Below are 27,731 nucleotides of genomic sequence, written 5' to 3' on the forward strand. Positions count from 1 at the left end.
AACCAAAACTACTTTGTCATTAATTAATAGACCCAAATGCATTAGTACGAAAGTAGCAGGCAACTAAAACAAAAAGTTACAATGGAAATGGAATCCAACCGGTGATTAATGGGGACTATTGCCGCATTTTGCATATTTTATGCAGAGCAAATAAGTTGCTAAAATCTATTGAATGCAAAACACTCTGTGCGCAGATTAGCCAAAGCATAAAAGTGAATGTCGACGGGTCACAAATTATGATTTGCGTAAGAAACTATTTTATTTTATTTTAATTTATTAATTCACACCATGGGAGAGATTTTGACATTGGCGGCCTTTGTCCATTTCCATGCATATTATTAGCAACCGAATCCGACCCCAAACACCATCCGTCTAAAAATCCGCATCCCCCAATCCGTCACATCCAATTGATTGGGCGATAAATGCTGCTGCGAGGCCTACCATCCGTTCATTATAAATGCATTTTTAATTATTGCCCTAAAAATGAGTCAAAATTAATTATGGGACACCCTGAGTTCACAACTCTTTTGGGATGACAACGAAATCCCAGACAAAACCATGAATTTAATAATAAGCATGTGGAACGAATCAACTATTGTCTCTGCTGCGTTTAAGCTGAGAGTTTTACATGGGCTTCGGCACAAATATTGACAAATGATTGAGGATCGATATCCGAAACAACTTAAGTGGTTGTTTTCCTATATAATCTGAAATCATAATACTTATTAAATATTTCCGAGACAAGCAGAGTAAATTTGGAAGATTTTCTGTTCATCTTTAAATAAAAACGACAATTTGAAATACAATCAATAAACTTGTAGTTGTTTTAAGCCATTGGTGACTAAATTTCAAACCATATGTTGGTTTGCCACCCAAAGGAAACATTACGTGTTATTTTATTGACAGTAAACTGTAAACTATTCAATTTATTGATTAGATTTGCGTTTTACTCAAAATTCAGTAGATATTTATTCGATCCGGCTTATGCAACACGTGTGCTAAACGAACTCAATCCATCGGTCTCACAGAAATGGTTGTTAAAATACTTGGTGTGGGCCAAGACAATGCTTTTGGCCCACACACATACATTTAATACATAGGTCTAAAAAGCGTGGTAATCATAAGAAGTTAAGGGACAAATGCTGTCGAACAGATTGAGTGACTTTGGCCCTCTCACAAATTGCAGTTCACATTCAGTTATCGAGTTCGATTTTAGTGTTTCAACAAGTGTTCAATTAGTTATTCTAGTTGTATGTATATATATATATATAGTATATATTTAGTATATGTTTCAGGCGTAATTGTATGTATGTAGATAATGTGTAAACTTTATTGGCGTTACAATGAGTTCCCCTCTTTAGGAGCTAATAATCAAAACAGCAGAGCAGAAATTGTCAAGTACAAAGATCCGCCTTTCGCTTTGTAAGTTCTCTAAAATATTAATGTTTCCGATACACTCTCTATATATATATAGTTTTTAATATCACGTTCATCGTTTACACTTTTTGCTTGTTCTGTTACAATTTTTGTTCTGATTCTGCTTCTGATCTCGATTGGAGTTTTAAACTACGTTAAGCCGATTTAACAATAGATATAGATATCTGTAAATATGTATTTAATATATAGAGCGAGACATAGTAACCGACACTGGTGAAATTTTGAAAATTCCCAACTGGTAAAATCATTTGGCGTTATGGGAACACCTTCAATTTTGACATAAGACATAGACACAAACACGCTTTAGGCTTCGATTAAGCTTCCTATACTCTGATCCTTACGGTTCGTGGTTCCGGACGAACTTCTCCAACTGCCTGTGCAGTTGATTGTGGTAGGGTATCCGGTGTTTGCTAATCGCCGTCGCCGCCAAACACTGAAGTGACACAAAGTTGAGCAGCGGAATGGTGCTGGTGGGATTGGATGCTATTAAGTCGTAGGGCCGCTTGTCGGCTCGATTCGGTTGATCGATGTCCGCTCCGCACTTGAGCAACAGGTGAACAATCTAGTCAGAAACATTTCGGGAATAAGAATGGTTTAAGAAAATGTAGTTGGTCTTATTCAAATCACTAACCTCATTGTCATAGTTGTAGGGCTGACAAGCCACGTGCAGGGGCGTGGATTTGGCTTCGTTCTTGATGTTCACATCAACACCGCACTGGATGAGCAGTTTGATGACATCCGCATTTGGGAACACAGTCTTCTGTGGGTTTCAAAGGTCAGTTAATAAAGGGAATCGTAGTGAAATAGATGTAACCCACATCGGCAAAATTGTCGTCAGTGATGTAGCCGCTCTTAATGACGTTTAGCCGCGAGGCGCAGAGGTGGAGCATTGTGTCGGCGGTGCTGGCGCTGCGCAGGTTGCCCACCACCACCGCCTCGTGGACCGCCTGGCAGATGAGCTTGTTCTGCGCCTCCGTATGGACGGTATTGATCAACAGATAAATGAGATGAGCCAGACACCTCATCACGCGATCGTAGTTCTCCTGCTGTCTCCTAAAAACCGGTCGCAAGAGCAGCAGGTGCTTCACCACAGTGGCGCTCTCCGCCAGAGTTCTGAAGACCCCGAGCACATCCTCGAACCTGGGCAGCACATTATCCTGATGCACGAACCTGGCTCTCGCATCGCTTCGTATGTGACTCGAGTTCTGGACATGCAAGTCCAGCATCAGACGCACCAGCGCCTGAGCGGCGAAACAAGTCTCAAAGTGCAGGATGGACCAGTTGGAAACGCGCACCTCGAGGAGGAAGCGCCACAGATCAATGCATCGCTGAAGCTGCAACGAATCTGCATACGAGGCGCCCCTGAAAGAAAATTTGTTCAGTTAAGATTAAATTTTAGGAACACAAATACGTATTTACCTGAAAGTTAACCGGAACAGCATATCCTTGTGGGTCAGTCCCAGAACCCGCTCGCAAATAAGCAGGCTCTGCGTTCGCATCGCATCCATATCGGTGGCAATGTTGTCCAGTTCCTCCAGAGTACTAAACTCCACGGCATTCTCGTAGGCAGTGCGAAGAGGAACCTGTGGCTTCTTTTCGATATACGGCGTATATGCTGCGCGGATGTGATGCGCCATGCGCCAGTGCAGAATGCACACACGCGACTCGTTGTGCTCGTCCAGGAACGTCGATCCCATCAGCTCGTGGGCCTCCGCCAGCCTTGCTGGCAAATAATTTAGTTCCTTCTTAAGGAAGTCAAAGATCTGATGAGCTCCCTTCAGGCAGGCAGTCCGCAGGGCATCGTCTCCGTAACGACTCTTGGCATACGGGTCGGCGCCTTGCTCAATCAACATCTTAGTGGTGTCCAGTCGGTGTTCCTGGATCGCATAATGGAGCGCTGTCTTGTCCTGGATGTCCCTGGCATTAATGTCTGCTCCTTTTCGCACCAAGTATAAACATAACTGCACAGACTGCACAGAGTTGATTAGACAGGTGCCTCCATTAATGTTTGGGCGCTTGATGTCGGCTCCGTTTTCCACCAGGAACTTGACTGTAAAGTATAATGGAAGATTTTATTAATATTTATATAGTTTTTATATGTTTATTAATCTTGACTTGGTGATCTACAAAATTATAACTCATGTTCAATTGGAAAGACAAAAGATATGCCTACATTTATAAAATCATCTTAGCAGAATAAAATAGCAACTTTCACTGACCTAATTTAATTCGGTAGACAAAAGTCGAGAAATCGTTTCTATTATGCGAATTGTGATTTAAGAAGATAACATTAAATATGCCACTAAGCCACCTGTTTACTAATAGCCCTTATTGGCAGATGGAAATTGTTCGTAAAGATTCTTAAAAGTTTAAGGTTTGAGTACAATCAATAGATTGATTCAAACGGAATAGCGTATTATTGAATAAAGTGCATACTTCTTGGAAACTTAATGCATCGTTTTTACCTATTTGCAACTACATACGTAAACCATAAATAACTCCTTACCGATGTCGACGTGAGTCATGTAGCAGGCACTCCTTACGGGCGTCGATCCCGAATCGGAGGTGGCATTAATGTCGCATCCAATCCGGACCAGATATTTGACCATAGACAATTTGCCGGAGACGACGGCTGCCCAAAGTGGCGATACATAGTGGAAGCTGTTGTCCTCCGGCACTTCAAAGTGTCCTCTTTGCTCGATGTCGGCTTCGCAAATGGTGATGAGATACTCGGCAATAACCACGGCGCCCCGTTTAGCGGCAATAAAAAGGGGTGCGCAACCATTGCGCTGCTTTCGCACCAACTCGCGACGGGAATCGCGGGGCAGCCTATAAGTAAGATTATATTTCGCATCATTTATATTTGTTTAAATCGAAAATTTTTTTCTCTGCAAGGCTAAGGGTAGAGAATCGGAAATAGCTATTGATCAGCACGTGCAGGGGCAATGATTTTGTGGGAATTGTTGATAAGATGAAGCGTTCAGCGACGTCAAATTAGTGAGCACTTTCAGCAGAACATTCACACTAATGACTAGAGAATTGCGATTGCTGATTAGGTTTCGTCAAAAATGTATGGATTCAAATATTGGTAAGATATGACTTTTTATCAGTTCCATAAAAAAAATATCTTATATTTTTTGTAAAAACAACAAGAAAAACAATATACAACGGAATGAACGGAATATTTACATAAGAAATAACTTTTATTGCCATAAATTGCGCTATAAAGGCAATAAGCTGTATCATAATTTAACAGTCTCTGATGAATGAGCCTAATAAAAATAGTTGTTGGTTCGATTATACTGAAATTCTGAATTTAAATTACAGGCTTTAAGCTATGGAAAAACTCTTAAATTCGCTTATTAAGGTAAGCGTTTTTCGTGGCGCAGGTGGCGTCTCTATAAAATATATACATTATTTATCAGCATAGGCAGGCGATTCGATTAAGACAAGTTCTATTTGTTTGTCTGCTTGAATGCCTTGTTCAAATAACACCGGACAAAATTATTTATGTATTGATTAATAGTATTAGGGAAAGTTGGATGTGTAGAATATATTCTCTCACATTCCTTAAACCGAATAATAGTAATTATTGCTTACTTCTACGCTATTTAAAAAAAAATTAAAAATTCTTGAGAAGCACAAACAAAATTGTCGGACAAAAGTTTTGTATCATTTCGTTTTTAAGAATGAATGTTTTGAAGTGTAGAAAACAATTGATTATTCCTAGGCCTCATTCAATGGACTCCCTCCATTAACGCCGTCTATATACTATTAATAAACCTATTCAAAGGACGTACTTTTCCAGCTCGTGGCGAAGGTGGCGCGACAGCAGCGAGTCCTCTTGGCTGCGCTTGCACTCCTCGATCAGCTCGTGACTGAGCTTGGTGAGCTCCACCTTGGGACTGCTTTGCTTGCGTTCGTTGGCCATCGATGGCCGTGCGACTGGCTGCTCCTGCTCCTGGCGAGGACTTCGAACCTGATCCTTGGCTTCCAGCTCCAGCTGCTCGACCTGACGACGGCTGCCTTCAAGTGAGCGCATTGCCAGCGAACCGTCTCATTGCCAATAGGGTGGCTATATATCTTTATCCTGTGCAGTGGGTTTGGGCTGTGCTGTGTAGACTGTGGGTGTAGGCCTCCTCCCGGATGTCCTTGGGCCACTGCCCCTTGCAAAAGCGATGTGGCAGTGACCTACTGAACCCACAAGCCTGGGCGACTTAATTGGGTTGTCTCTCGCTGCTCCCGTTTTTGTGTCGCCCAAGGCCGTCCGAGTACTTTCTTTTTCTCTCTCTGTATGTCTGCTTGGCTGCTTTTCCTTCTCTCCGAATCAATTTCTGTGTCTGTTTAGCGTGCAACTTGGGTGCATAATCTAATGGGGTTCCTTTTTCAGGGACTTTCACAATTCGCAATTGCAAAAATCAAGCAACAACAACGAGGCCGGTGTGTGTGTGGGTGGCCGTGTAGTGGTGTGGGTGTCTGGTTCACGGTTTACACCATGTTTTTCCGTGTTTTTCTGTTTATAAATAAAAAGTCAGGAGAACTCTTAACGTCAAAACAGTGTGTACACAACTTGGGGGGTGACAATAACTGAAACAGCTGCTCCAACACGAACTGTTGTCCATAACAGACTGAGGGGGTTGCCACATCTCGGTCTTAAATTGTGACTACTGTCTAGTATTTAACGATAGCTATCGCACAAAATAATACCCAGTTTGTATTTCTTTTAGCTAATTTGTTTTATTTTTTTAAGTCAATCATTTTGTAAATACTTTTACAAACGACTTGTTATACCATTTTTTATGGCATTAATTTTACAATATATAACTTTCGCCGCGATCAGGTGGTAGTCGATAACTACCTTTTCGATATTTTTGTCACTGATGTCAACCCTGTTTTCAAAGAGAGACGACGCGCTGTTTGCAAAAAGGGATCACTATTATTGTTTGTGTCATTGTGTATTGTAAAAAGTGTTAAGTACAGCAAATGGAATCTCCAGTGGTCAAGGATATAGCAGCCGGCTTGGGTGGCGATAGGCTGGAAGTCTTCAGAAAGCTAAATCTCCTAGAACAGCACCGCATTGAATCCTTCAAAGATTGGCCTTTTCCAGAGACGGCTTCATGTAGCATTTCTAAGGTAACCAACGCTTGAATATATGTCTAAAATTTCTAAACATTTATTTTAATCTTTATCACCTATTGTGTGACAGATGGCCGAGGCGGGATTTTATTGGACAGGCACAAAGCGAGAAAATGACACCGCCACTTGCTTTGTGTGCGGAAAAACTCTCGATGGTTGGGAATCCGAAGATGATCCATGGAAAGAGCACCTCAAACACGCTCCTCAATGCGAGTTCGTGAAGCTATCGTGTCCCGAAAAGGATCTAACTGTGAGTTTTAGCTGCCTCTGTTCTCAAATGTTTTTTATAAACCCTAATATCCCTGTACTAGGTCTCACAATTCCTCGAATTACTTGGGACCGTCGTTAAAGGCAGTATCGAGAAAACCTGTAAAGCCTTTAAACGGAGTTTCGTTCAAGAAAACGAGAATCGCCTAGATGAGTTTACTCATAACCTAAAGTAGATTCTAATTCTTTTTAATTAAACCGTATCTATATTTATCATTTCATGTACAGAAATTTGTCAATAAAACGGGGTGTTAGTGCCAACATCAAATTTAATATGCCTCATTATCTGTGTTGTATAGTATATATATAGTTTTTAAATATTCAAACTAAAACATCTGTGAAATGGACAGTGAAGGTAACTTCATTAAAAACACCAAATCGTCCAATTTAATATTGTTCCCACGGTCATACTAAGCTTTTCTTTAAAAACAGCTGATTGAAAACAACAATACAGACTCAAAATAAACATCAAAAGCTTCCTTCTCTTTTGTTTATTGCTCATTTGAAAATTTGCGGTCCGTTGAAGAAAACACTATGTTGAAGCGCAAGCTAAATCAGCAGAAAGATAATCTGGAGGATGAGCAACCCAAAAAGTCATCCACAAACGAGGGAAATATATCCGAATTCTTTCTTCAGCCTCTTTGGTCGAAATTTTATATGATGGAAGTTAAATTAAACGAGGAACTAGATAAGTTAACCCCCCCACCCAACATTACGTGCATTTACAACCCAATAGTATATGCGTCGCAATTGCATTGCGATTATTTGCGTTGTTATTTGGATGGACCCAAGAAGCTGGTTTTTATTGGGATGAACCCAGGACCCAATGGAATGGCTCAAACAGGTGTAAGTCTGATGTAAAAGAATTTGATAAGTTTATAACATCTTGTTGATTTTTTTTTTTTTAACTTTTATTTTAGATACCCTTTGGCAATGTGCGCACCGTAAAAGTTTTAATGCAACTATCAGGATCGGTGGGCAAACCTCCAGTCGAACATCCCAAACGGCCAGTCATGGGCTTGGATTGCCGGACTGAAGAGCCGAGTGGTGTTCGTCTGTGGGAATTGTTTTTGCGGTTAGCTGGAGGCATACAGACATTTTCTCAACAATGCTTTGTGCACAACTTTTGTCCTTTGGCTTTTTTTGATGAAAAAGGCAAGAATTTGACACCCAGTGAACTGAAAGGACTTTACAAAAAGCAAATCCAGGAATTGTGTTTAAAGGCTTTCGAGGATCAATTGATGTTGCTTAAACCAGAAGTAGTTGTGGCTGTTGGGGATTATGTTCACACCGCATTAAAACATTCAGGATACTGCAAATCGGATGCCGTTTCTGTACTTCGACTTCCGCATCCGAGTCCACGATCCGTTAATAACACCAATTGGCCGGAAAAGGCGGAACTGTTTCTAGGGGAGAATAACCTTGTCCGCTATTTGCGGAATGAGGGATAAAGCATTTGTGCATCCGGTATGCAATAATGGTCATATATATAAAAATATAATTAAGAATTGGCAATCCTCCGAATACTCAGTACAAATTTACCGACCAAAAGAACATAGACTACAATTTACAATTATAATGTGTATAATAAAAATACAGAAAAATTTGAACTTTAAATTCTCGGCAGACTTTTGTAACCATACATGAATAAAGAGTTCAGAATTATTTGCGGATTTCCTTTTTTCTAGCACTGTGGAATACCCTTAATATTTAGCACTGTTGAGCGTTCTTTCGCCGTGTCACCGTGATTAACCGAAACGTGACCGTTCACCGTGACGGCCAGCTGTTATTCAGTGCTGCAAAACACCAACCGAGTGAGAGCTGTTCCGAAGCCTTTTGTTTTTGTTGACCTGGTCATCTGTGCGGCTTTTCACCCAGTTTGCCAAAGTTTATTTCCATGCCAAATGGCCGCCTTTATGGAGGAAGCGTTAGTGGAGGCTCGGAGGGCACGTGACGCCGGCGAGGTGCCCGTGGGCTGCGTGTTCGTTCATGGGGACAAGGTAGTCGCACGTGGCGGGAACGAGGTGAACGTCCACCGGAACGCCACCCGCCATGCGGAGTTCATATGCATCGATGCAATCCTGGCCAACTGCCGCGAGAGGCGGCTGCCGGCCCGCCAGCTCTTCAGCGAGATCACTGTGGTGGTCACCGTGGAGCCCTGCATCATGTGCTCCGCTGCCCTTCACACGCTCGGGGTCAAGGAGATCATCTACGGCTGCGAAAACGACCGTTTCGGTGGAAAAACGGTTGTGGACGTGGCCGCTGTCGTGGGCCAAAGGATCGACATCACCGGAGGCGTGCGGGCGGACGAAGCGATGGCCTTGCTTAAGGAGTTCTACAAGGGCGACAATCCGTCGGCACCACCACTGGCCAAGAGGAAGAAGTAGAATCTGCCGGAGGACTCATCTACTTTCGGGAGCAGGAATAAACTGGGAAACATCTAATCATCAAGAATCCGCAGGTCAAGAAGATAGAGTGCGATAGTCAGAGAACCGAAGTTTTTCCGGGACATTAGGCTTACCAACGAATCCTCAGAACCACAGGACAAGGACATAGTAAAGTATATCAGCCTAAAAAACAAACACCTTTTGGGTTTACTAGGCAAACGTATTCGGACTAAACGCAAGACCAAAACATACAGTATAGTTAAAACTTGAACATGGAAATTTCTAGAAAAGGCTTACTACGAATAAGTTTGGATTGTATATTACAATAAGATAAAAGGTTAATTCCTGGTACAGTTGCATAAAGTAGAGAAAAACGAACACCGTTGTTAAGAAAATCGAAACTACGCCCATAAAAAAAAGAATATTCCAACCATCTGCGTCCCGGGAACTTAGAGTAAAAACCCGAAAGTAAAAAAGTTCCACTGCATCATTCGTCGACGATTTCTGTATATGTTTCAATTTATTATAAACTTTAAGCATAGTCTAAGATATATATATGTATATGGCGTTCAGAACGTATGTTTAAACTCTAAACATAAATACAATTACTGCATAATAGCTACAACATTTACGTGTGTGTAGTGAAGGCTGTGCCTGTTTCCACTATAGGAAGACTACTCAAAAAAACTTGTTTCCTTTCCAAATGCGTTAAGTGCAGTCATACAATCCGACACCAATAATCTGTTTAACGCTCCAACATTTGAAACTTAGAAAGAAAAAATGTATAATCCAAGGAAATCTTTTACCAGTTAAAGTTGCTTTACTCTATCATTATGCTTTATAAAGTTTGAGAACAAATAAATAGTTCTCAAAAAGAGTATCTGTTATACCCTTAAAGTAACTTTATTTTTTAAGGATTTCTTTTTAAATTTTAATTTAAGTCTACAAAAGTTGGAGGGTTAAACCCGGGCTTAACCTACAGTAATTTCCCTACGTCCTAAGCTAACTTTTCTGTTCGTTCGTTTGCTGTGCCAGCCAACTTCCTTGATCGAAATCAGCTTATTATACTTAGCATCAAGTGCTGGCGCAGCAAACAAACAATGGCGGGCGACTAAGCGAATCTATACTAAATCTAATTAAATGCGCAGGTTGCGGCGTCTATGGCCAATGTTAAGCCACTCCAGCGGCACATTTCCGCCCACATTGTAGGTGGTTGGGATGCAGTTGAGCAGCTTCCTAGCGGGTTCGCATCGCCGGCTCACGTTCCAATAGGCGAATCCCTGCGGACAGCGGTGGATCTGACCCTCGATGCGTCCTGTCAGCTCCGAGAATCCACACTTGACGAACAACTGGCCGCACTGGTCATGGTTCAGCGCGAAGTGACCCTCATCCGGACAGAGAGGTGCCGTCGTGCTGATTTGTACCTATTCAGAGAGTTAATATCGTTTTATTGGTTTAAAAAATATATATATATGTATAGTATATATATATTTATTCTTGATAAGCATTTTTCGAATGCCGGGGCCACATTACGGATGTGTTAACAATGGATGTTACGTACCACATTCTGAAGCTTAGTCTCCTGTTCGAAGAAGTTGGTGGTCCTCTTCATGTCCTTGGCGCATTTGTCACCCTCCTGGGGCTTACCGCAACTGCAGGTCTTGTCCTGGTAGACAGTTCCGTTGGGACATTGGAACACCACTATGTTGAGATCGTTGCTATCCGCACTCTCGCTGCACTGGTAGAACATGCCGCACTTCTCCGGATGCTGACGGAATCCGGTCGGACAGACGTACACATTCTGTCCGGGTGTGGTGGATGGGCAAGGAGCGGTGGAGTTGCTGCCAGGAGTAGGATTCTCTGTGGTAGTACTGGTCGTTGGCTGGTTGGTCGAGGTTTCTTCTCCACTTGCGGTTGTGGATTCCGGTCTTGCAGTGGTTACAGGGGTTTCAGTAGTTGTTGTTGGGGATTCCGTGGTGGTTGTTGCAGGGCTAGTGCTTCCTGAAGTAGTGGTTTCTGTGCTTCCTAAAGTTGTTGTCTCGGTGGTTACAGTGGTAGTGGTTTCAGGAGTTCCTCCAGTGGTAGTGGTTTCTGGTGCTCCAGTGGTAGTAGTTTCAGGAACCCTCGATGTGCTTGTTTCAGGGCTTCCAGAGCTAGTTGAGCTTTCCGTTGAACCAGATTCTGTTGTAGTTCCTGGCGAAGAAGTCGTCTGTCCAGAAGAACAATTTCCGGAGACCTGATCGGCATAATTGCAGGTTTCGGTGGATGTGTCCCAAACAGTTCCGTTACCGCACTTAAAGGCGTACACCTGGTATTTGCCATTCTTGGCCGCATCTACACAGCGGTAATAGCGACTGCAGTCCTCTGGATCGGGGAAGAAACCCTCGGCGGAGCAGTAATAGTTCGGTTGTGGTTGAGGTTGAATAGTGGTGCTTGGTCCTTCCGTTGTGGTGCTTTCAGGGTTGTCCGTAGTTGTAGGTTGTTGAACAGCAGTAGTGGTGGTAATAGGTTCGGTAGGTCTTGTAGTTGTTGTGGTAGTTACTGTGGTTGTTGTAACGGGTTCAGTGGTTGTTATAGGTCCTGTGGTGGTTGTAATAGGTCCTGTGGTGGTTGTAATAGGTCCTGTAGTGGTTGTATCTGGTTCAACAGTGGTAGTGGGCTTATAGCCTGGAGTACTGGTTGTAGTTTCTATCGAGACAGGTGTTGTGGTTGGATTATAGCCGGGAATATTGGTAGTAGTAGGTTCCTGTGTAGTCGGTTTCTGCGGTTGTTCAGTGGTTGTTGGTTTAACGGGATATTCTGTGGTCGTCGGTTTTTGCGGTTGTTCTGTAGTTGTGGGTTTTTCGGGATATTCGGTTGTGGTGGGCTTCTGCGGTTTATCCGTTGAAGGTTCAGGTGTTGGTTTGGTCATGGGCTTTGTGACTGTTGTGGGTTCTTCCGTTGTTGTACTTCCCGGATCCTTCGACTCTTCAGCTGGAGTGGTGGTCTCGGGATCCTTTGTGGTCGGCGATTCGGTGGGCAGATTCGAGCACCTTGGAATGTTCTCCATATAGTCACAAGTCTGGACTTCTTCGTTCCATCCCGTGCCCTTGGGACACGTGAAATTGTACTTTCTGTACGAGGATCCAGCGCTGATGCATCGGTAGTATTTTCTACAATCTTCTGGATCGGCCATATAACCCTCTCCTGTGCATTCTGTTCCAGCTGGCAGAGGTTTCATTGTGGTTGTGGAAGACGGTGGCTGGATGGTGGTGGTATCCGAACTCGATGTGATTGTTGTGGTGTCAGATTCCGAGTTGCTTGTTGTTGTACTGGGTGGCAACGAAGTAGTAGTACTGGCTGGAATTTCGGTGGTCGTGGGTGGAGCACCCGTTGTAGTTGTAGGTGGATTTCCAGTAGTTGTAGTGGGTGGAAGTCCTGTGGTGGTGGGTGGTAAACCGGTTGTTGTGGAGGGTGGTGAACCTGTTGTTGTAGTGGGTGGTAAGCCTGTTGTCGTGGTGAGTGGTTGACCAGTTGTAGTAGTTGGTAAGTCTGTAGTGGTCGGACGTGTTGTGGTGGTTAGAGGTCCTTCGGTGGTTGACGTAGTTGTTGTTCCATTAGTCGTGGTCTCACAGGGAGGTTTTGTTGTTGGAGCTTCAGTGCCAGTGTTGCAATTGTTGAAATTGTGATTGCAGGTCTGTAGGTCCTGATCCCAAACAGTACCAGCACCGCATTGGAATGGAATAGCAGTGAAGCCATTCTTGTTATTCCTTACACAGCGATAGAACTTGGAGCAGTTGCTTGGGTCGGCCATGAAGCCCTCTGAGCTGCATGTGCCATTGGTATTGGATGACGGAGTAACAGCGGATGAGGTTGGGGAGGAAGTGGATGACGAAGGAGAGGAAGTAGTTGGTTGAGGAGGATTAGGAGAGTTCGTTGTAGATGAACCTGATGGCCTGGAGGTTTTAGATGAACCTGATGGTCTGGAGGTTGTAGATGAACCTGAAGGTCGAGAGGTGCCAGAAGTTGTGGGTGTAGATATTGTCGAGGAAGTAGTCGGAGGAGCAGAAGTCGGAGGTGGGGCAACTCCACCGCATTCCTTTACAGCCCAAGCATGGTTACAAGCCTGAAGTTGGGCATCCCAAACTGTGCCTGGTCCGCAGGTGAAGGCAATCATATTAAAGCCACCTCTATCGTTATCCACACAGCGATAGAATTTGGCGCACTCGTTGCGATCTCCAATAAATTGTCCATTGACTTTGCAGGTTTCGGAAGGATTTGGTTTGGAAGTAGTTGAGCTACTGCTGGAGGAGGATGAACTAGAGGATGATGAGCCTTGGTTGTTGTTGTTGCTTGAAGAGGATGAAGATGATGATGAAGACGTTGATCCTTGATTAGAAGAGCCACTGTTGGAAGATGACCCGGTATTAGAGGATGAGGAACCACTGTTTGAAGAGGAGCCTTGATTAGATGAGCCACTGTTGGAAGATGATGATCCATTGTTTGAGGAGGAGCCACTGTTTGAGGAGGAGCCTTGATTAGATGAGCCACTGTTGGATGATGAGGAACCACTGTTTGAAGAGGAGCCCGTATTCGAGGATGAGGAACCGCTGTTCGAGGAAGCGCCACTGTTATTTGATGAACTACTCGAAGATGAGCTGCTGCTGCTAGATGTAGTTCCGCCTTGGTTGACCACTTTTTTGCACTTAAGCGGGTTTGTCTGAATCTGATCGGGATGGTTGCAGCTGTTGGACTCTGGATCCCAGAGCGTGTTTGGGGGACAGGTAAACGATACCTTATTAAATCCACCCTTACCATTATCTACGCAGCGATAGAACTTTGAACAGTTTTCTTTGTCATCCAGGAAGGTTTCCTCACTCTCACATTTTTCGGCAGGCTTAAATGGTTTCTGGGTGGTAGATGACGAAGATCCTTCAGTATTTGACGATGCAGTCTGGTTAGAAGAGGACGACTGCTGGGAAGACGATGTTTGACTGGAAGAGGATTGGTTGGAAGATGATCCCTGATTGGATGAAGATCCTTGGTTGGAGGAAGACCCTTGGTTGGAAGAAGATCCTTGGTTGGACGAAGAACCCTGATTGGAAGAAGATCCTTGGTTGGACGAAGAACCCTGATTGGAAGAAGATCCTTGGTTGGACGAAGAACCCTGATTGGAAGAAGAACCTTGGTTGGATGACGAGCCCTGGTTGGAAGAGGAACCCTGGTTGGATGAAGATCCTTGGTTCGATGAAGATCCCTGGCTGGAGGAAGATCCCTGGTTGGATGACGAACCCTGATTGGAGGATGATCCCTGGTTGGAAGAAGATCCTTGGTTGGAGGAAGATCCCTGGTTGGATGACGAACCCTGGCTTGAGGATGAACCCTGGTTGGAGGATGATCCCTGGTTTGATGATGATCCTTGGTTGGAGGAAGATCCTTGGTTGGAAGAGGATCCCTGGTTGGTGGAAGATCCTTGGTTCGAGGATGTCCCCTGATTCGAAGAGGATCCCTGATTGGATGAGCTACCACTACCACTGGCCATTGCCCTGCACTGCTCCTTTTGCACATCCGTGGGATGGTTGCAGCCTTTAGTATCGGGATCCCAAACCGTTCCTGGTGAGCAATCAAACGGAACCGTATCGAAGCCACCATTGCCATTCTCTACGCAACGATAGAATCGGGCACAGTCTGTTCTGTCTGCCAAGTATGTTTCCGTATTCTGGCATTTACCATCAGGATTAGAGGGCTTGGAAGTCGTCGAATTATTGCTAGATGAATTGTTGTTGGAACTCGATGAGCTTTGATTGTTGGATGTGGACGATGAAGATGAGCTTTGATTGGAAGTCTGATTGTTTGATGAGCCTTGGTTGCTGGATGAACCTTGATTGTTTGATGAGCTCTGGTTGCTAGAAGATCCTTGATTGCTGGACGAACCTTGACTACTGGACGAGCCTTGATTGCTAGAGGAGCCTTGATTGCTAGAGGAGCCCTGATTGCTGGAGGAGCCTTGATTGCTAGAAGACCCTTGATTGCTGGACGAGCCTTGGTTGCTGGACGAGCCTTGATTACTGGAGGAGCCTTGATTGCTTGAGGAACCTTGATTGCTGGACGATCCCTGGTTACTAGAAGATTGATTGCTAGATGAGCTCTGGTTGCTAGAAGATTGATTGCTAGAGCCTTGATTGCCGGAAGATTGATTGCTGTTGCTGGAAGAGCTTCCACTTGTTTGCTGGCCAGAGTTGTTGCTTCCACTGGACGATCCTGTTTGTATGTTGCATTTCTTCTTCTGATCTTCTGTGGGCAGATCGCAGACTTTATCTTCTTGGTTCCAGACAGTGCCGGGTCCGCAGGTGAATGGCACCTGCTCTAGTTTTCCATCTTTATCTTGGCGACATCTGTAGAATTTAGCGCAGTCTTCTTTGTCGGGGATATAAGTGTTTTCATCTTCGCATTCGGTGGGTATGGGTTTGTTGGATCCACTGGCGGTTTGATTGCCTGAAGAGCTCTGATTGCTGTTGGAACTTTGATTACTATTCGAAGACTGATTACTGCTAGAGCTCTGGTTGCTGCCAGAACTTTGATTGTTGTTCGAGGACTGGTGGCTGCCAGAACTTTGGTTGCTTCCTGAACTTTGATTGCTGCTCGAGCTTTGGTTGCTGCCGGAATTTTGAGAGCTTTGGTTCTGGTTGCTGCTGGAGTTCTGATTGTTGTTCGAAGATTGGTTGCTTCCTGAGCTTTGGTTCTGGTTACTGCTGGCGGATTGATTGCTGCCGGAGTTTTGGGAGCTTGAACCTTGATTGCTGCTGGAGCTCGTGCTGGACTCCTGGTTGTTGCTAGTTTCTGAGCTGGATTCCTGGTTGTTGCTAGAAGATGAGCTGGATTCCTGATTGTTGCTAGAAGACGAATTCGACTCCTGGTTGTTGCTAGACGTAGAGCTGGACTGCTGATTGCTGCTCGATGTAGAGGACTCCTGAGTCGAACTAGAGCTAGATGACGAGCTGGAACTCTCGGTGGAATTCGATGAACTAGTGGACGAGCTCTGCTGGCTGCTTGAGGTCGAGTTCTGGTAGCTGGACTGCGAGGACTGTGTTGACGTTTGGCCCGCGTAATAGCCATCGTTCTGTGGCACCGCCTGATTGCGGCAACCGCCATTGGCACGTACGTCAAACATGTGGTTGCAGGACTGCAGGGATTCGTCCCACGCCGTGCCATCGGAGCACCGGAAGCCGATTTTGTTATAGCCCCGGCCATTCGAGATGCAGCGATAGAACACGGTGCAGTCGCTGGGATCGTTCATGAAGCCATCATCCCGGCACACTACTCCGTCTGCCTCCTCTGAAACAACAGCTCGCAGGGATGATGAGCTGGAAAAGGATATGACGGAGACACCGCTGAGACCTGCCAGGCCATAATTCGTGGGCAGCCGATGGGCGGACGCGTAGCTACGCAGCTCATGGGCCGCAGGTGTGACGGCCAGGTTAAGCATCGCATTATGGTCATCCTGTCCGTAGTCGTCCTGTTCCCACCGCTCCATGCTGCCTCCGTCCACCTCGTTGGCCTGGTCCACGCACTCGTCCCGTCCGGCCATCGCCGGTGGCAGACACATTCGCAGCGAACGCGAAAAGACCGCGTCCTCGGGACAGGCCAGCAGATAGGGTCGGATGTATTGGCCCGACCGCCGCTCGCAGCGGTAATAAATCCGGCAATCGTAGTCGTCCGCAAACAGACCCTCTCCCGGACAGTAAAAGGCCACCTCGGCGTGGTCCATTGCCGATGGAATGTCTGCAATAAAAACAAATGAAGACGCCTTTAGTTTTTCCGGACCTTAAACTCGCAGCAACCTAATTAATACGATTGGAATGGGTTTAAAACTGCTTCACTATTTTATTTGACTGCACACTTAAACTTGAAAAACTGAAACGATGATACACCTTTAAATCATTTCATAAGTAACGTGTATTGTCAGCAGTGTGTAAACGAAGTTACTCAATGTAATCATTGTTTAAAAATAAATCTTCATAGAATAAAAACGTATTATGTTTACATCATGTTTTAATGTGATAAAAAGAAAAAACCCTAGAAATTTCCACATTTATTGTGTTTAATTGTTAAATACAAAATGGATTTGGTATTTCAACTTTTTTTGTTTTACAAATAGTTTTTACACCTCTTGGGAAAATTGAATGAGTTAGTCTTAATATTCCTTCAATAAAGGACATAAAAAGCGTAAACATGCACTTGTGTCCTTTTTCCTAATTTGTTTTCGAGTTGGAGAGTATCAATGTACGAATTAGCATATTTTTTTTATGGCCAGGCAATTTAAAATCGCCCGCTGGAACAAACCATTGAACGGAAACTTCCTGTCACAAATTCTCTCGCCTGCATATATATTACATATATATAGTATAGTGCATGTATGTCGAACACATCTATCTACATATATTTTGCTCAATTTCGTTTGACATTTTCCCCGCTCGTCTTTCGTTTTTCGTTGCGGGATTTTTCGCGCTGTCAAAATAAAATTGATAATTTATTGTCATTCAATGTGCGAGAGTCCTGTTTTTCAATTTTTTTATTTGTTTTTCTTGTTGTTTGGTTGTGGCATACGTAGACTTTGCCTTTCCAATAAATTTAAATGCATTTATGGCCGTTACAGCGGAACAAATTCATTTTCAAAATGAATTGTGAGTGTGTGTTTTTCTTTGGTGCTGTTTTTATCCAGCTTTACAGTTTTTTTTAAGTATTGGTAATAAAGGGGGCCAGCAGGCTGTGAACATGGTAAATGCGCGGCTAAAAATTAGACTTGGTCTAGGCATAAATTCAAATCAGTCACTGCCTAATATATTTGGATTCGTTTTTGCCCTCCCCTCAGGGTTTTTTTTTTTGAGTTTGTGAGCCTTGTCCAATGGTTTATGGTTGAAATGGCCGGAGGCCATATATTTCTTATGAAAATTGCCAAATTTAATGGCCATAAAATTTAATTATACCAAATGTGGTTACGCAGCACAGAGGAGAATGTTTATTTGGACAAAAGTGTGTCAGTTTGATAGAAACTTTCAATGGTTGGTGAAAAGGAATAAATGTCCCAAAATGTTTTTAAGATATTTAAATTATAAATACATTTTTAAAAGAAAATTTAGTTAAGAGAAGAAAGTTTTTATATTGAATGAAAATCATCATATCAAATCAATCAAATAGTCATAAAAATGTGAAAAAAATCTACCCAAAAATCGAAACCAAATTAATGATGCTCTTAGGGAACTTTGTCACAAGCATTTTGAGGTATACCAATTCAAAATCTGACATCATTTAGAAAAGTTATAGACAAATACTTTACAAGAATTAAGAAGTATTTCAAAAAGAAAACGAAACTGTTAGTCGGTGAATGAAATATTATTTTCGTTTTAATCATAAAAAGCAAAATATCACTTGAATTCTTAATGACCCCAAGTATTTACACGCCCATTTGCACCAATGGGAAAGCGCTTAAATTTTAAATGAAACCTCCTGCACGGCGCAACCGAAAATCCAGTAAACTAATTTAATAGAACGCCTCACAGCACACGGCTTGGCTCGCTGTTCGGTGCTCGCTGTTCGTTGGCAAACAAACATAAAGTTTCAATTTGTACACGAAAGCCCAAAAATGCTAAACCCATTACACAGATGGCGGCAAAGGATGGGGATGGGGATGGAAATGTGTGTGGCCGAGACAGAAGGAGTCCTTGCCGGTGTCCTCCAGGGTTGAGGGAAAATTGACCGTTTTACGATTTTAATTATATATGATGTGTACTTTAGAACTTATGCAAAATGAAACGAAAGGAGAGCGCGCCACTGCGACCGCAAACTTATGCGTTCCCCCACCGAAACCAAACCCTCAGCAAATATATATATATATATGTAGATACCATATATATATGTATGTTCGCTGGCATCTGCCAACCGGGAGCAGGCGTAACATGGTTAGCCACAATCTGACCGCAGAGCATGGCCGCAAATAGTTTCGGATATGCCGTTGCCATTGCCCCCAGAAACACCCATTAAAACGCCCAAAAACAGCCACCGAAATTCCCACTACCGCCACCTCGTTGCATTAAAATTTCAATTTTCAACATTTAAGTACGTTACGGTTTACGAAAATTTAGTTATAAAAGCATGCATAAGTACACGAATACTGTGTGCAATTTCCCCCTTCCCCTAATATTGTATTTTTATTTCCCCCCAAACGTAGGCATAATTTTCGTGGTGCCGCCAGCTGGCAAAAGTGACAAATTGTGATTTCTATTTTTCACTCTATTTTTCCTTGATAATTAAATATTTATTGAGCGGCTGGTTTGTGCGGTTTAATGTTTCGCAGCCCAACCCACAGTTGGCTGTCATTTAGTTTGCTTCGTTGCGCAGTGATGTCTGTTATTTACATTTTCATTTGATAAATAGAAATCTCTTCAGTTTCGTTATTTTTCTACATTTTATAGTTGTTTGTTTTGGGGGTTGTGCAAAACAGCAACTTGGGACACTTAAGCGTTACATTGTCGCTCTGGGCAGTTTTCGGTGTGTGCTATTCGGTGGGTTATTTTGTGACAGGAGGTCTGAGCAAATGCACCTTAATTAGTCATTAAAAGTTTCGTCATTATATTTTGTGCCTGATTTTGTTTTCCTTTTTTTGATACTGCCACCGCAGGGAATTTGTAATTAAACTTGCCCAGATAGTGAATTAAAGGTGTAAAAAGGAAAGTTAATGGAAATTAAAGTCTTTTAAAGCTAAACAATATATTAAAGCAAGAATGTAAACAAATTTTGCGAGCTAAGTTTCTCGATTTAAAAATAGTTGAGTTTTTTTTTTCAATGAATTTCTTGTCATAAATCGATTTGTATGTTTAAGTGTGTTTTCTGTTTTCCTATTGAAACTTTAAACTTTATGATCTGCTTTTCAAACTCTAGCTGCTTTATTCTATTACTTGAAGTAGAGAGTGCCATAAAAAAGACCAATACAAATGTCAGCTTCAGCTTGACATTAGTCGCCTGTCGCATCCTTTAATATCCTTCATTCCGGGTCTGTTTTTCGCCATCTGCCTCTATAGCTATTTTTATCCTACTCCATCTGGAAAATTCCCCGAGGGCCATGTAGTTGCAAGTTGTAAATATGATATTTGGATTTTTGAGCTTTCGCCCATCGTCGGGTTGGCAACTCGGTAATTTCATTTGCCTCTGGTGTCATTTTGCGCCTGTGCCTTCACGTTGGAACGAGCGAATGGACGAACGTGTTGGCCGGATAGCCTAGAATCCGGATAGTGGGGATCCGTATTTTCGTTTCAAGTGCATGTTTATGCCACGCCCATTTCATTCTGTTCCGCCTGGTCCACTCAAATTTCATGGTGGCAAATGACCAGCTACAGGAAATTCAATTTATTATGCAGCTTGACAGTTTTTAGCCATTCTCTCTCTAAGATGACAGCTGTTTCTACCGCTCCATCTCTTACACTGAAAAAATATTAACTTCAAAACCAATACAACAAGTAACAAGTTCAAATCAAAATAATAAATTGATTACAAAAATCCATGTGCTTTCCATTTTAATAATAACTCAGAAAAAAGTGTATGACAAACGACACCATTTAAATTTTAACTTATTTAAATTGCTTCTACAGCAGTTTTTATTTTTGCCGGAGAAACCAGAATTTGTTTCATTTATGATACTTGGGTTCGACACTTTTTCTATATTCAATTTTTTTTCTGTGCATTCTTGCTCCTTTTTTGATCCTGTTCTGCTGCTTTTTGACAGCTCCAGTAGATAAAAATAAAGAAACAGAAAATAAAAATGAGTGAACTCCTCGCTAATTCTGGCATCTGTCGGGCTTCATTTTGGAGTCTCCTTTAATATTTTTTTCTATTCCTTCACCGATTTCGAATGCGATGCGCCAGATGCATTTGAATTTCGCGCTGCGCTGCGCTCGAGCAGATTTTAATATTGGCGAGCGTCCTTGAGGGCATTGATTGTTCCCTTGGATTTTCGCTTTGGCCAGCAGTTCCAGTCATTACTCATACGCAGCGTGTGACACAATCGCCACTATGCATTATTCATGGCGATGCGGCCACGCTGGATAAAGTTGTCGGAAAAGCTGCCGACAGCTGGCAGCAAAATGTTAAATATTTAAATGCCTTTGCCACCCGAAAACCCAAACCCTGTCCCAGAAAACCAGCTCACTGGGAATTGCCTTTAACTAGGAGCAATTAATTTGAATTTGAACTATTTAGAGGCATCCGCACTTATCGCAAGAAGGAGGCATGGCAAATGGTTGAGAAGCGGTGGGAGGAGTTCCAGGACCTGCCATCCTGCCGGTAAATTAAGCATAAAGCGCTTTTAGTTACAATCACGTTCGTCTCAATTAAACTACATTAAATTCAATTAGCAGGCAACAGGAACACGAAATGAAAGCAACATTGTCATTACGGTTTCAAGCGAAGGCGTTCAAGGTACACTTAGAAAAATCGGTCTTACGAAAACTTAACAATTAAATATAAATATGAATCAATGAAAACATTTTATTTTATGGTGTTTAAGATAGAAAGATTTATTATTATTAGTTCTTATTTAATTATTAAAATTAAAATCAGTATAAAAATATAAATTGAGAAAATTTGTTCAGATATTGTACAATTGTACAATATAATTTTAGTAGAAGAGATATCTAGTGACAGTTACCAAATATTAAAGTAACTCATAACATTATTGTAAGTGCATAAGCGATAAGAGGTAGGTCTTCTAGCCAGGAGCAAAGGACTCAAGACACAGGACACCAAAGGAAGGGGAGAGTGGGTAAATATCTAGTGATGGCCTGACTGACAATTGACTTTCATTATTTCTTACATTCCTGGCTGCATTATTGAGGCCTGGTGCTGGGCATATTTGACAGGACGACGGAGCTCCTTCGAGGTGCTTCGGTGCCTTGCCAGCACTGCCGCCTTGTCGTGTTAGTTTCCCAGTGTAATTAAGTTTAATATTTAATTTAATTGCATAAAGACACACGCACACAACTACAGCGTCATCGGAGCTCATAAAAGGACACGCGCAGAGACAATGTTGGCCATTTTGCTGCTGCTAACTGAAATTATGATGAAAGCAGCGAAAGCGGCAAAAGCCTTTCACGGCAAATGGTCGCCGGTGGGTGGCCAAAAGCTGTAAAGGTGAAGGTCAGTCCATGGCTCCCTCGAAAGTGGAACGTGCTCGTCTTAGACCGGGCTTAACTCGGCGTCCGGTTATCCAGTCCTTTCGGCCAGTCCAGTCACTCGGCCAAGTTACTTCATTTGGCACTGCTGACCTCCTTGGGGCTGCATTATTATCATTGGAGTTTTCCTGACCGACTTATATTATGTCCTTGCCGTGGGATTATGGCGTGTTAGCAGGTAGTTTGTGCCCTCAACCTACTTCACCCCCCTTCACCTCGTCCTCAACCACCTGCCCCAAAAAAAAGATGCACGTATAGCGGTGGCGAAGTGATCCGGAGGTGAGGTGGTCATGTAATGAATTGTGTGCCAGGCAGCTTGATGTTTTGTTTGCTGCTCAATTTACCCAGACAGTTAATCACATTGCGTGAAAGCTAATGTCATTAGGAGAGCTTCGTGCCCTGTTTACGCACCCTCATACTTTGCGTTTCTCGCCTTCGGCATAACGAATAAATTTCCCATCAGATTCTCTGTCGATGCCGGAAATATCGTGACTTAAAGGGAAAGTTCTTTTTGACCAGAACTCACTAGAAATTCTTACCTTTGCATAACATATTTTAATACTGTAAAGCAGAACCCTTTTAATTGTTAATCAATTGCGGCAAATTTCTCGGTCAGTTAACTCAAACAAAAGTAAACATGAAGAAGCCTTAAAGAAACTGAACATATGCCAAAGAAAACCCAGCCACGAACAATTGATCAACTTTCCGGCTATTGTGCTCGAGTATCGGAGTAGGCCGACACCCTTTCATTATTGGTAACCCATCTCTTACCCCTTTTACGAGCATATCGCTAGTTTGGCCAAGGCTCCGCCGTACTGCAACAATAGCCGCCGGATATTGGGCGTATAAAAAGTTACATATGTATGGCGCAACTTTAGTTGCCAATTGTGGGAGTGGGTGTAAGGATATGTGTGTTCGCTTGGCCCCGGGGTCCTCAATTAATTTCATTTAGGGAGTGGCGCACAAGGGGGCCCTTGCTGTAGCTAAACACATCCAAACAAAGGAGCACACACAGCCAGACACACACGATATTTTCAATTAAGCTGCTGCAATACCAGCAGAATAATAACAATTACAGCATGTGCGACTCGAAGTAGAGCGGCGCGGTTTAAAGGAACGCCCTTGCAAAGGACTCAGTCATCCTTTCTTGAAATAGGTTCTGCTTGTGCACTCTGTCGATTGTCGATGGAAACAATGAACGAAATTAAAAAGCTCCTTTATAGTTTAGCACAATTTAAAAGGAGATGTAGCTTAAGTTTTTAAATTAAAGGCAAAGGTAAGTAATTTATTAAACAAGAGAGGTTGAATAAGTAACCCCATTGAATGGTACTTACCTATAAAATTTCCAAGCACTCATTTCTATTTGTACACAAAAACATTATATTTAATCTAATTATAAAAAAAAAATTTGAGTTACATGCACAACAAAATTACAAAATCCCTATTTCAGCCAACCTTGTTCAACATCAGACGAGTGGCAAGACACAATTTAATGTGGGGAATAGGTGATGTGGATGTGGATGTGGGTTCGAGGATGTGGAGACGTTTCTGCTGTAGCAATTTCAGAAATACACGACAAGGAGGCAAAGTTACACACAGTTCGGTAAATGAATTGCTGACAATTAGTTGAATTTGTTGGCACAGTCAGCTGTGGCAAGCTGGAAAACTTTGCTAGCGGCAATCAAAGCAGCTGCCACAGCGTGCGCCACTTGATGAGACCCTAAATCCTTGCCCGCTGCTGTTGGAATTGGAGTTGTTCTTGTCCCGGTTATGGTTATGTCATGCCGAACTTTTCTATTGCATTAGTTTTGTGTCAATAATAATAAAATCCCCTCGGTGGGCCCTCAAATTCGAGGATAATACTAAGAACTTTATGTGACAATCAGATGGTTTAACTAAGGCTATTTGGCAAGATCTAAGATGTATTGTTTTCTGATGAAATAGCGAATAAAAACCTTATGTTTTAAAGAATACTTTTGTTTAACAACCTGTAGGGATAATAACTAACAGTTATTTGTCATCCCTCTTTGAAATAAGTTCAAATTGAGCTCGAAGAGCTGTCTCTCAACACTTTTTAGCATCAAATATTTATAACTCTCGAAAAGGTCATTAACATTCATTTAGACAGCAAAACAATGCCATGAATAAACAATTAAACGTTTCGACTGCCCAAGGCAGAGGGAAAACCTCTCGGGAGAAACAAAAGACTCACACTTGACAACTTTCCGGAAGTGCCTTTATTCGCTGCTTCCAGGAAAAGAATAGAGTTGCAGCATCTTGGCTTCCAAACTGGACAATCAAAGAGTCGAGGGCTCGCTTAAAAAATGCTAACAGCGCAGTCACAAATTGCAATTCAAACTATGCATGTGTTAATTATTTATGCCCAACTCCTCTCCCGGAAAAAATTCCACTCCTGGACCGATAAATCAGTTGGCCATAAGAAGCTATCGCCTTGTAAATTCCACCTTTTGCGCAGAAAAAGAGTTCCTCGTGTAAATTATACAAATTATTATTTAACTCCAAGCTGCACAAACGACTGCGATTGGAGTTGCATTGCATATACAGTGGGGAAAAAATTGTATAGTTATGAACTATATTCTTGGTTCTACAATTTCTTGAACTTTAATTTCATTAGTGCTTTGGAAGACCTAAACTTATTCAAACCACAATACTCTTAGGTTGTAAACTTTTAAACTTGTTTTTCCCTGTGCACTTCTTGGCTTCTTGGTCTTGGCTGGTTTCTTGGCCAAAGTTATGCACAGACAAATCGCTTATTTAGATTGGAGCTGACAACCGAGGTGGTGGGGCAAGATTGCAAAGGCAGCCAGAAAAAAGGAGCTTCAACACGCAGGCGCGACTGCATAGATACAGATACAGATGTATCCGCAACTGGTTGCAAGATCTTCATTCTGCAACAATTTGCCGCAGAGGAAGTCTTTTTGCTTTTGCTTTGTCAGAGGCGTGTTCATGTTGTTCAACAAAACCAACAAACTGTCTACTTAGGTTAAGCCCAGCTACTTGGTAATTGTGGGGAGAATCCGCTGCAAACCGGTGATCATTTTCAATTAGAGACCCCATCGCGGGGCGTGATTTAGAAGCTGTTGTGGGTAAGACGGTAGCTTGACTCCGATTATGGGATAAGTGCGGGAGCATCGTTTATAAACTCAATGCTAACGAACCAATGATTTGCAGCACTTTGCAGATTGTTGTTAGATTAGCGTTCGTAATAAATGAGGCTTCTCCCTGATGGAAGGAGTTGCCGGGTGTTGTCTAGACTTCTGATTGCGAAACAGCAAGTTGAAAAGAGGAAAGCCTCTACCTGGTCCTGCGCATTTGTCATAATAAAATTAGCATTTGCCTGGGTCAACAGGAGACAGTTCAGAGAAACAGGATGCAGTACAACGAAGGGTGGCAGCAATGGCAAAACTTTAAGGGTGTTCACAAAACCACTGACCAGACAAGAAAAAACCAATGAAAAAAAAAACAAAAATATTTTTTAAAACTCCATACTTATTTTAAAAGGCAATTTAATTTAATTTAAGGCATTAAACTAATATATCCTAAATTTTATTAAGCATAGAATATAAGAATCATTCTTTTTTAGTTGCCAGTGCTGTTCTTAATTTTCCGTCCTGAAATACAAAAGTATTTCCTGTCTAGCCGGTAAAACTTTCAGTTGCCTTTACAACATATTAGCAAAATAGCCAATTCGATTGCAACTCTATTAGTCTTACATTTGATTCGCAATCGCTTTCGATCTGCTTTAAATGACCAACAAAATGCACGAAATCCTTCAAATTCCCGAAACTACCGAATACTTTGACTTGCCAGCGGCAATATTGTGCTGACTAAACGGAAAGAGTCCGGAATGTAAAGCGAAATCAAATCACGTACAGTTGTCCGTTCCGTTACTGGCCAATATCTGCTGACCAAATTTCACGCAGCTGCAACAAATCAAAGAGCAAAACGCCGGCGACTGAGGAGACCGACTGCTGGGTCGAGTGCTAAATAAATTGAAAATTCTAAAAATTTTAATAAAAATTGTCGCAATATTGCAATAAAATTCGCATGATTGGCGGCCGTTCTGTTCTTCGATTCGGGTGATATTCTGATTTTTAAACCGTCTATGGGGTATCACGTGCAAATGCAATTGCGTTTTTTCAAACACCAACTGCAGCTATTTTTTTTATAAATATTTCATTCTTTTTTTTTTTTTTGACTCTCATACTTTGTCTGTGTCAGTTAAATTTGGGATTTTGTTGTTCAGATAGTTTTTCGGATTAAATGCAGGTGGAAGCTTATTTAAGGGAAATGGCGATTCTCTATCCTTCATGTTGTTTAGTAACAGATATTTAAATCGTTCGTTGGCTTACACTTGACTGTTAAAAACATAAGCATTTTGCTCTAGAATGTTTTTTTCTCGATTAAGCTGCTTTGCTGTTTTTTATTAAAAAGAATATAAAACAAATTTAAAACATTCTGGTAACGAATAACAAAATTTAACTTTTTCTACCTATTCAAGGCACAAAGGCTTGGAATTAATGCATTTCTTTTTTTGAACATCTCATCCAGAAAATAAATTTAATTGAATTTCATATAGTCTTTAAAGCGAAACTATCAGATTAATTAATAATATTTATGTGCGGTATTCGATGCACACGCTGAAAGAAGCGGAAGGCATTGTTTGCTCGCTCGAATTTGACAGATACATAATTAGTTTTTGCGCACCATAAGGCCGCAGGTGCCGTTGCTGTTTTCATTTGTCCGATGCACCAGACAATATCTCTCTCTATATATATAAATGTGTGTATTTTTTTTAGCCACAAAAGCTATCCGTGTTGGCGAATTTTATGCGCCAGAGCTGCGAATGAATTTTATATAAATGTTTATGGATATTTACCTCGAGCGGCGGCGGCGCCAATGCAAAAGCCGAACAGCAGCAGGCGGCAGAGCCAACTGGATGTGGATGTCCTAGTCGCCATTTTGTCGAGCAGCGAGAATGGCGGCGTCTTTGGCGCCATTGCGTTTTGCTTTGCCAAAAAAATGTCACAACAGCTGCAAAGAGAGTGGCGGAAAAAAACGGATAGAAGTGTTGAGATATTTGCTCGCAATTCGCTGTCCCACTGCAAAACAGTTTGATTTCCTAACAGCAGTAAGTAAATTTAATGCAAAACATTTACTTTCAATTAGAGTTGGACCCTCCCTTCGTTTTCAATCCTCCACTTTCGGAGCAGGGCAATTTTGCGCGCCATAAAACTCGAATCAATTTCGCTAATTAGCAAGAGTCTCAGTAATCGGAGAG

The 27,731-nt window shown here is 42.3% G+C and overlaps 5 protein-coding genes across 6 annotated transcripts; 3 read left to right on the top strand and 2 right to left on the bottom strand.

Moving 5' to 3' along the window:
- Positions 1-1,457: 1,457 nt before the first annotated feature.
- On the bottom strand, positions 1,458-6,037 carry LOC108092113 (protein fem-1 homolog C). Its single transcript, XM_017191612.2, has 6 exons — positions 5,238-6,037; positions 3,944-4,266; positions 2,857-3,487; positions 2,256-2,799; positions 2,069-2,197; positions 1,458-1,999 (listed from the first exon to the last, which is right to left on the bottom strand). Exons 1-6 carry the CDS (start codon positions 5,477-5,479, stop codon positions 1,775-1,777), a joined length of 2,094 nt encoding a protein of 697 aa, XP_017047101.1. The 5' UTR covers positions 5,480-6,037; the 3' UTR covers positions 1,458-1,774.
- Positions 6,038-6,315: 278 nt separating this feature from the next.
- LOC108092114 (baculoviral IAP repeat-containing protein 5) lies at positions 6,316-7,108 on the top strand. The gene is made up of 3 exons (XM_017191613.2): positions 6,316-6,570; positions 6,644-6,823; positions 6,885-7,108. Exons 1-3 carry the CDS (start codon positions 6,421-6,423, stop codon positions 7,014-7,016), a joined length of 462 nt encoding a protein of 153 aa, XP_017047102.1. The 5' UTR covers positions 6,316-6,420; the 3' UTR covers positions 7,017-7,108.
- A 162-nt stretch (positions 7,109-7,270) lies between these two features.
- Positions 7,271-8,457, top strand: LOC108092165 (single-strand selective monofunctional uracil-DNA glycosylase). Its single transcript, XM_017191688.2, has 2 exons — positions 7,271-7,686; positions 7,761-8,457. The coding sequence occupies exons 1-2, from the start codon at positions 7,375-7,377 to the stop codon at positions 8,289-8,291; spliced, it is 843 nt and encodes a 280-aa protein (XP_017047177.1). The 5' UTR covers positions 7,271-7,374; the 3' UTR covers positions 8,292-8,457.
- Positions 8,458-8,513: 56 nt separating this feature from the next.
- LOC108092166 (tRNA-specific adenosine deaminase 2) lies at positions 8,514-9,854 on the top strand. Its single transcript, XM_017191689.2, has one exon. The coding sequence runs from the start codon at positions 8,745-8,747 to the stop codon at positions 9,225-9,227; it is 483 nt and encodes a 160-aa protein (XP_017047178.1). The 5' UTR covers positions 8,514-8,744; the 3' UTR covers positions 9,228-9,854.
- Positions 9,855-10,363: 509 nt separating this feature from the next.
- Positions 10,364-27,450, bottom strand: LOC108091908 (probable GPI-anchored adhesin-like protein PGA55). Of its 2 annotated transcripts, none has more exons than XM_043209058.1 (4): positions 27,330-27,450; positions 13,776-16,988; positions 10,792-13,739; positions 10,364-10,651 (listed from the first exon to the last, which is right to left on the bottom strand). In XM_043209058.1, the coding sequence occupies exons 1-4, from the start codon at positions 27,448-27,450 to the stop codon at positions 10,364-10,366; spliced, it is 6,570 nt and encodes a 2,189-aa protein (XP_043064993.1). The 2 variants fall into 2 exon arrangements, with proteins under 2 accessions (XP_043064993.1, XP_017046781.1); XM_017191292.1 differs by having other exon boundaries at positions 10,789-13,739.
- Between the last annotated feature and the right edge of the window lie 281 nt (positions 27,451-27,731).

The sequence above is a fragment of the Drosophila ficusphila genome, unplaced genomic scaffold, assembly GCF_018152265.1.
Source record: "Drosophila ficusphila isolate 14025-0441.05 unplaced genomic scaffold, ASM1815226v1 contig_791, whole genome shotgun sequence".
In the NCBI taxonomy this organism is placed as follows: Eukaryota; Metazoa; Arthropoda; class Insecta; order Diptera; family Drosophilidae; genus Drosophila; species Drosophila ficusphila.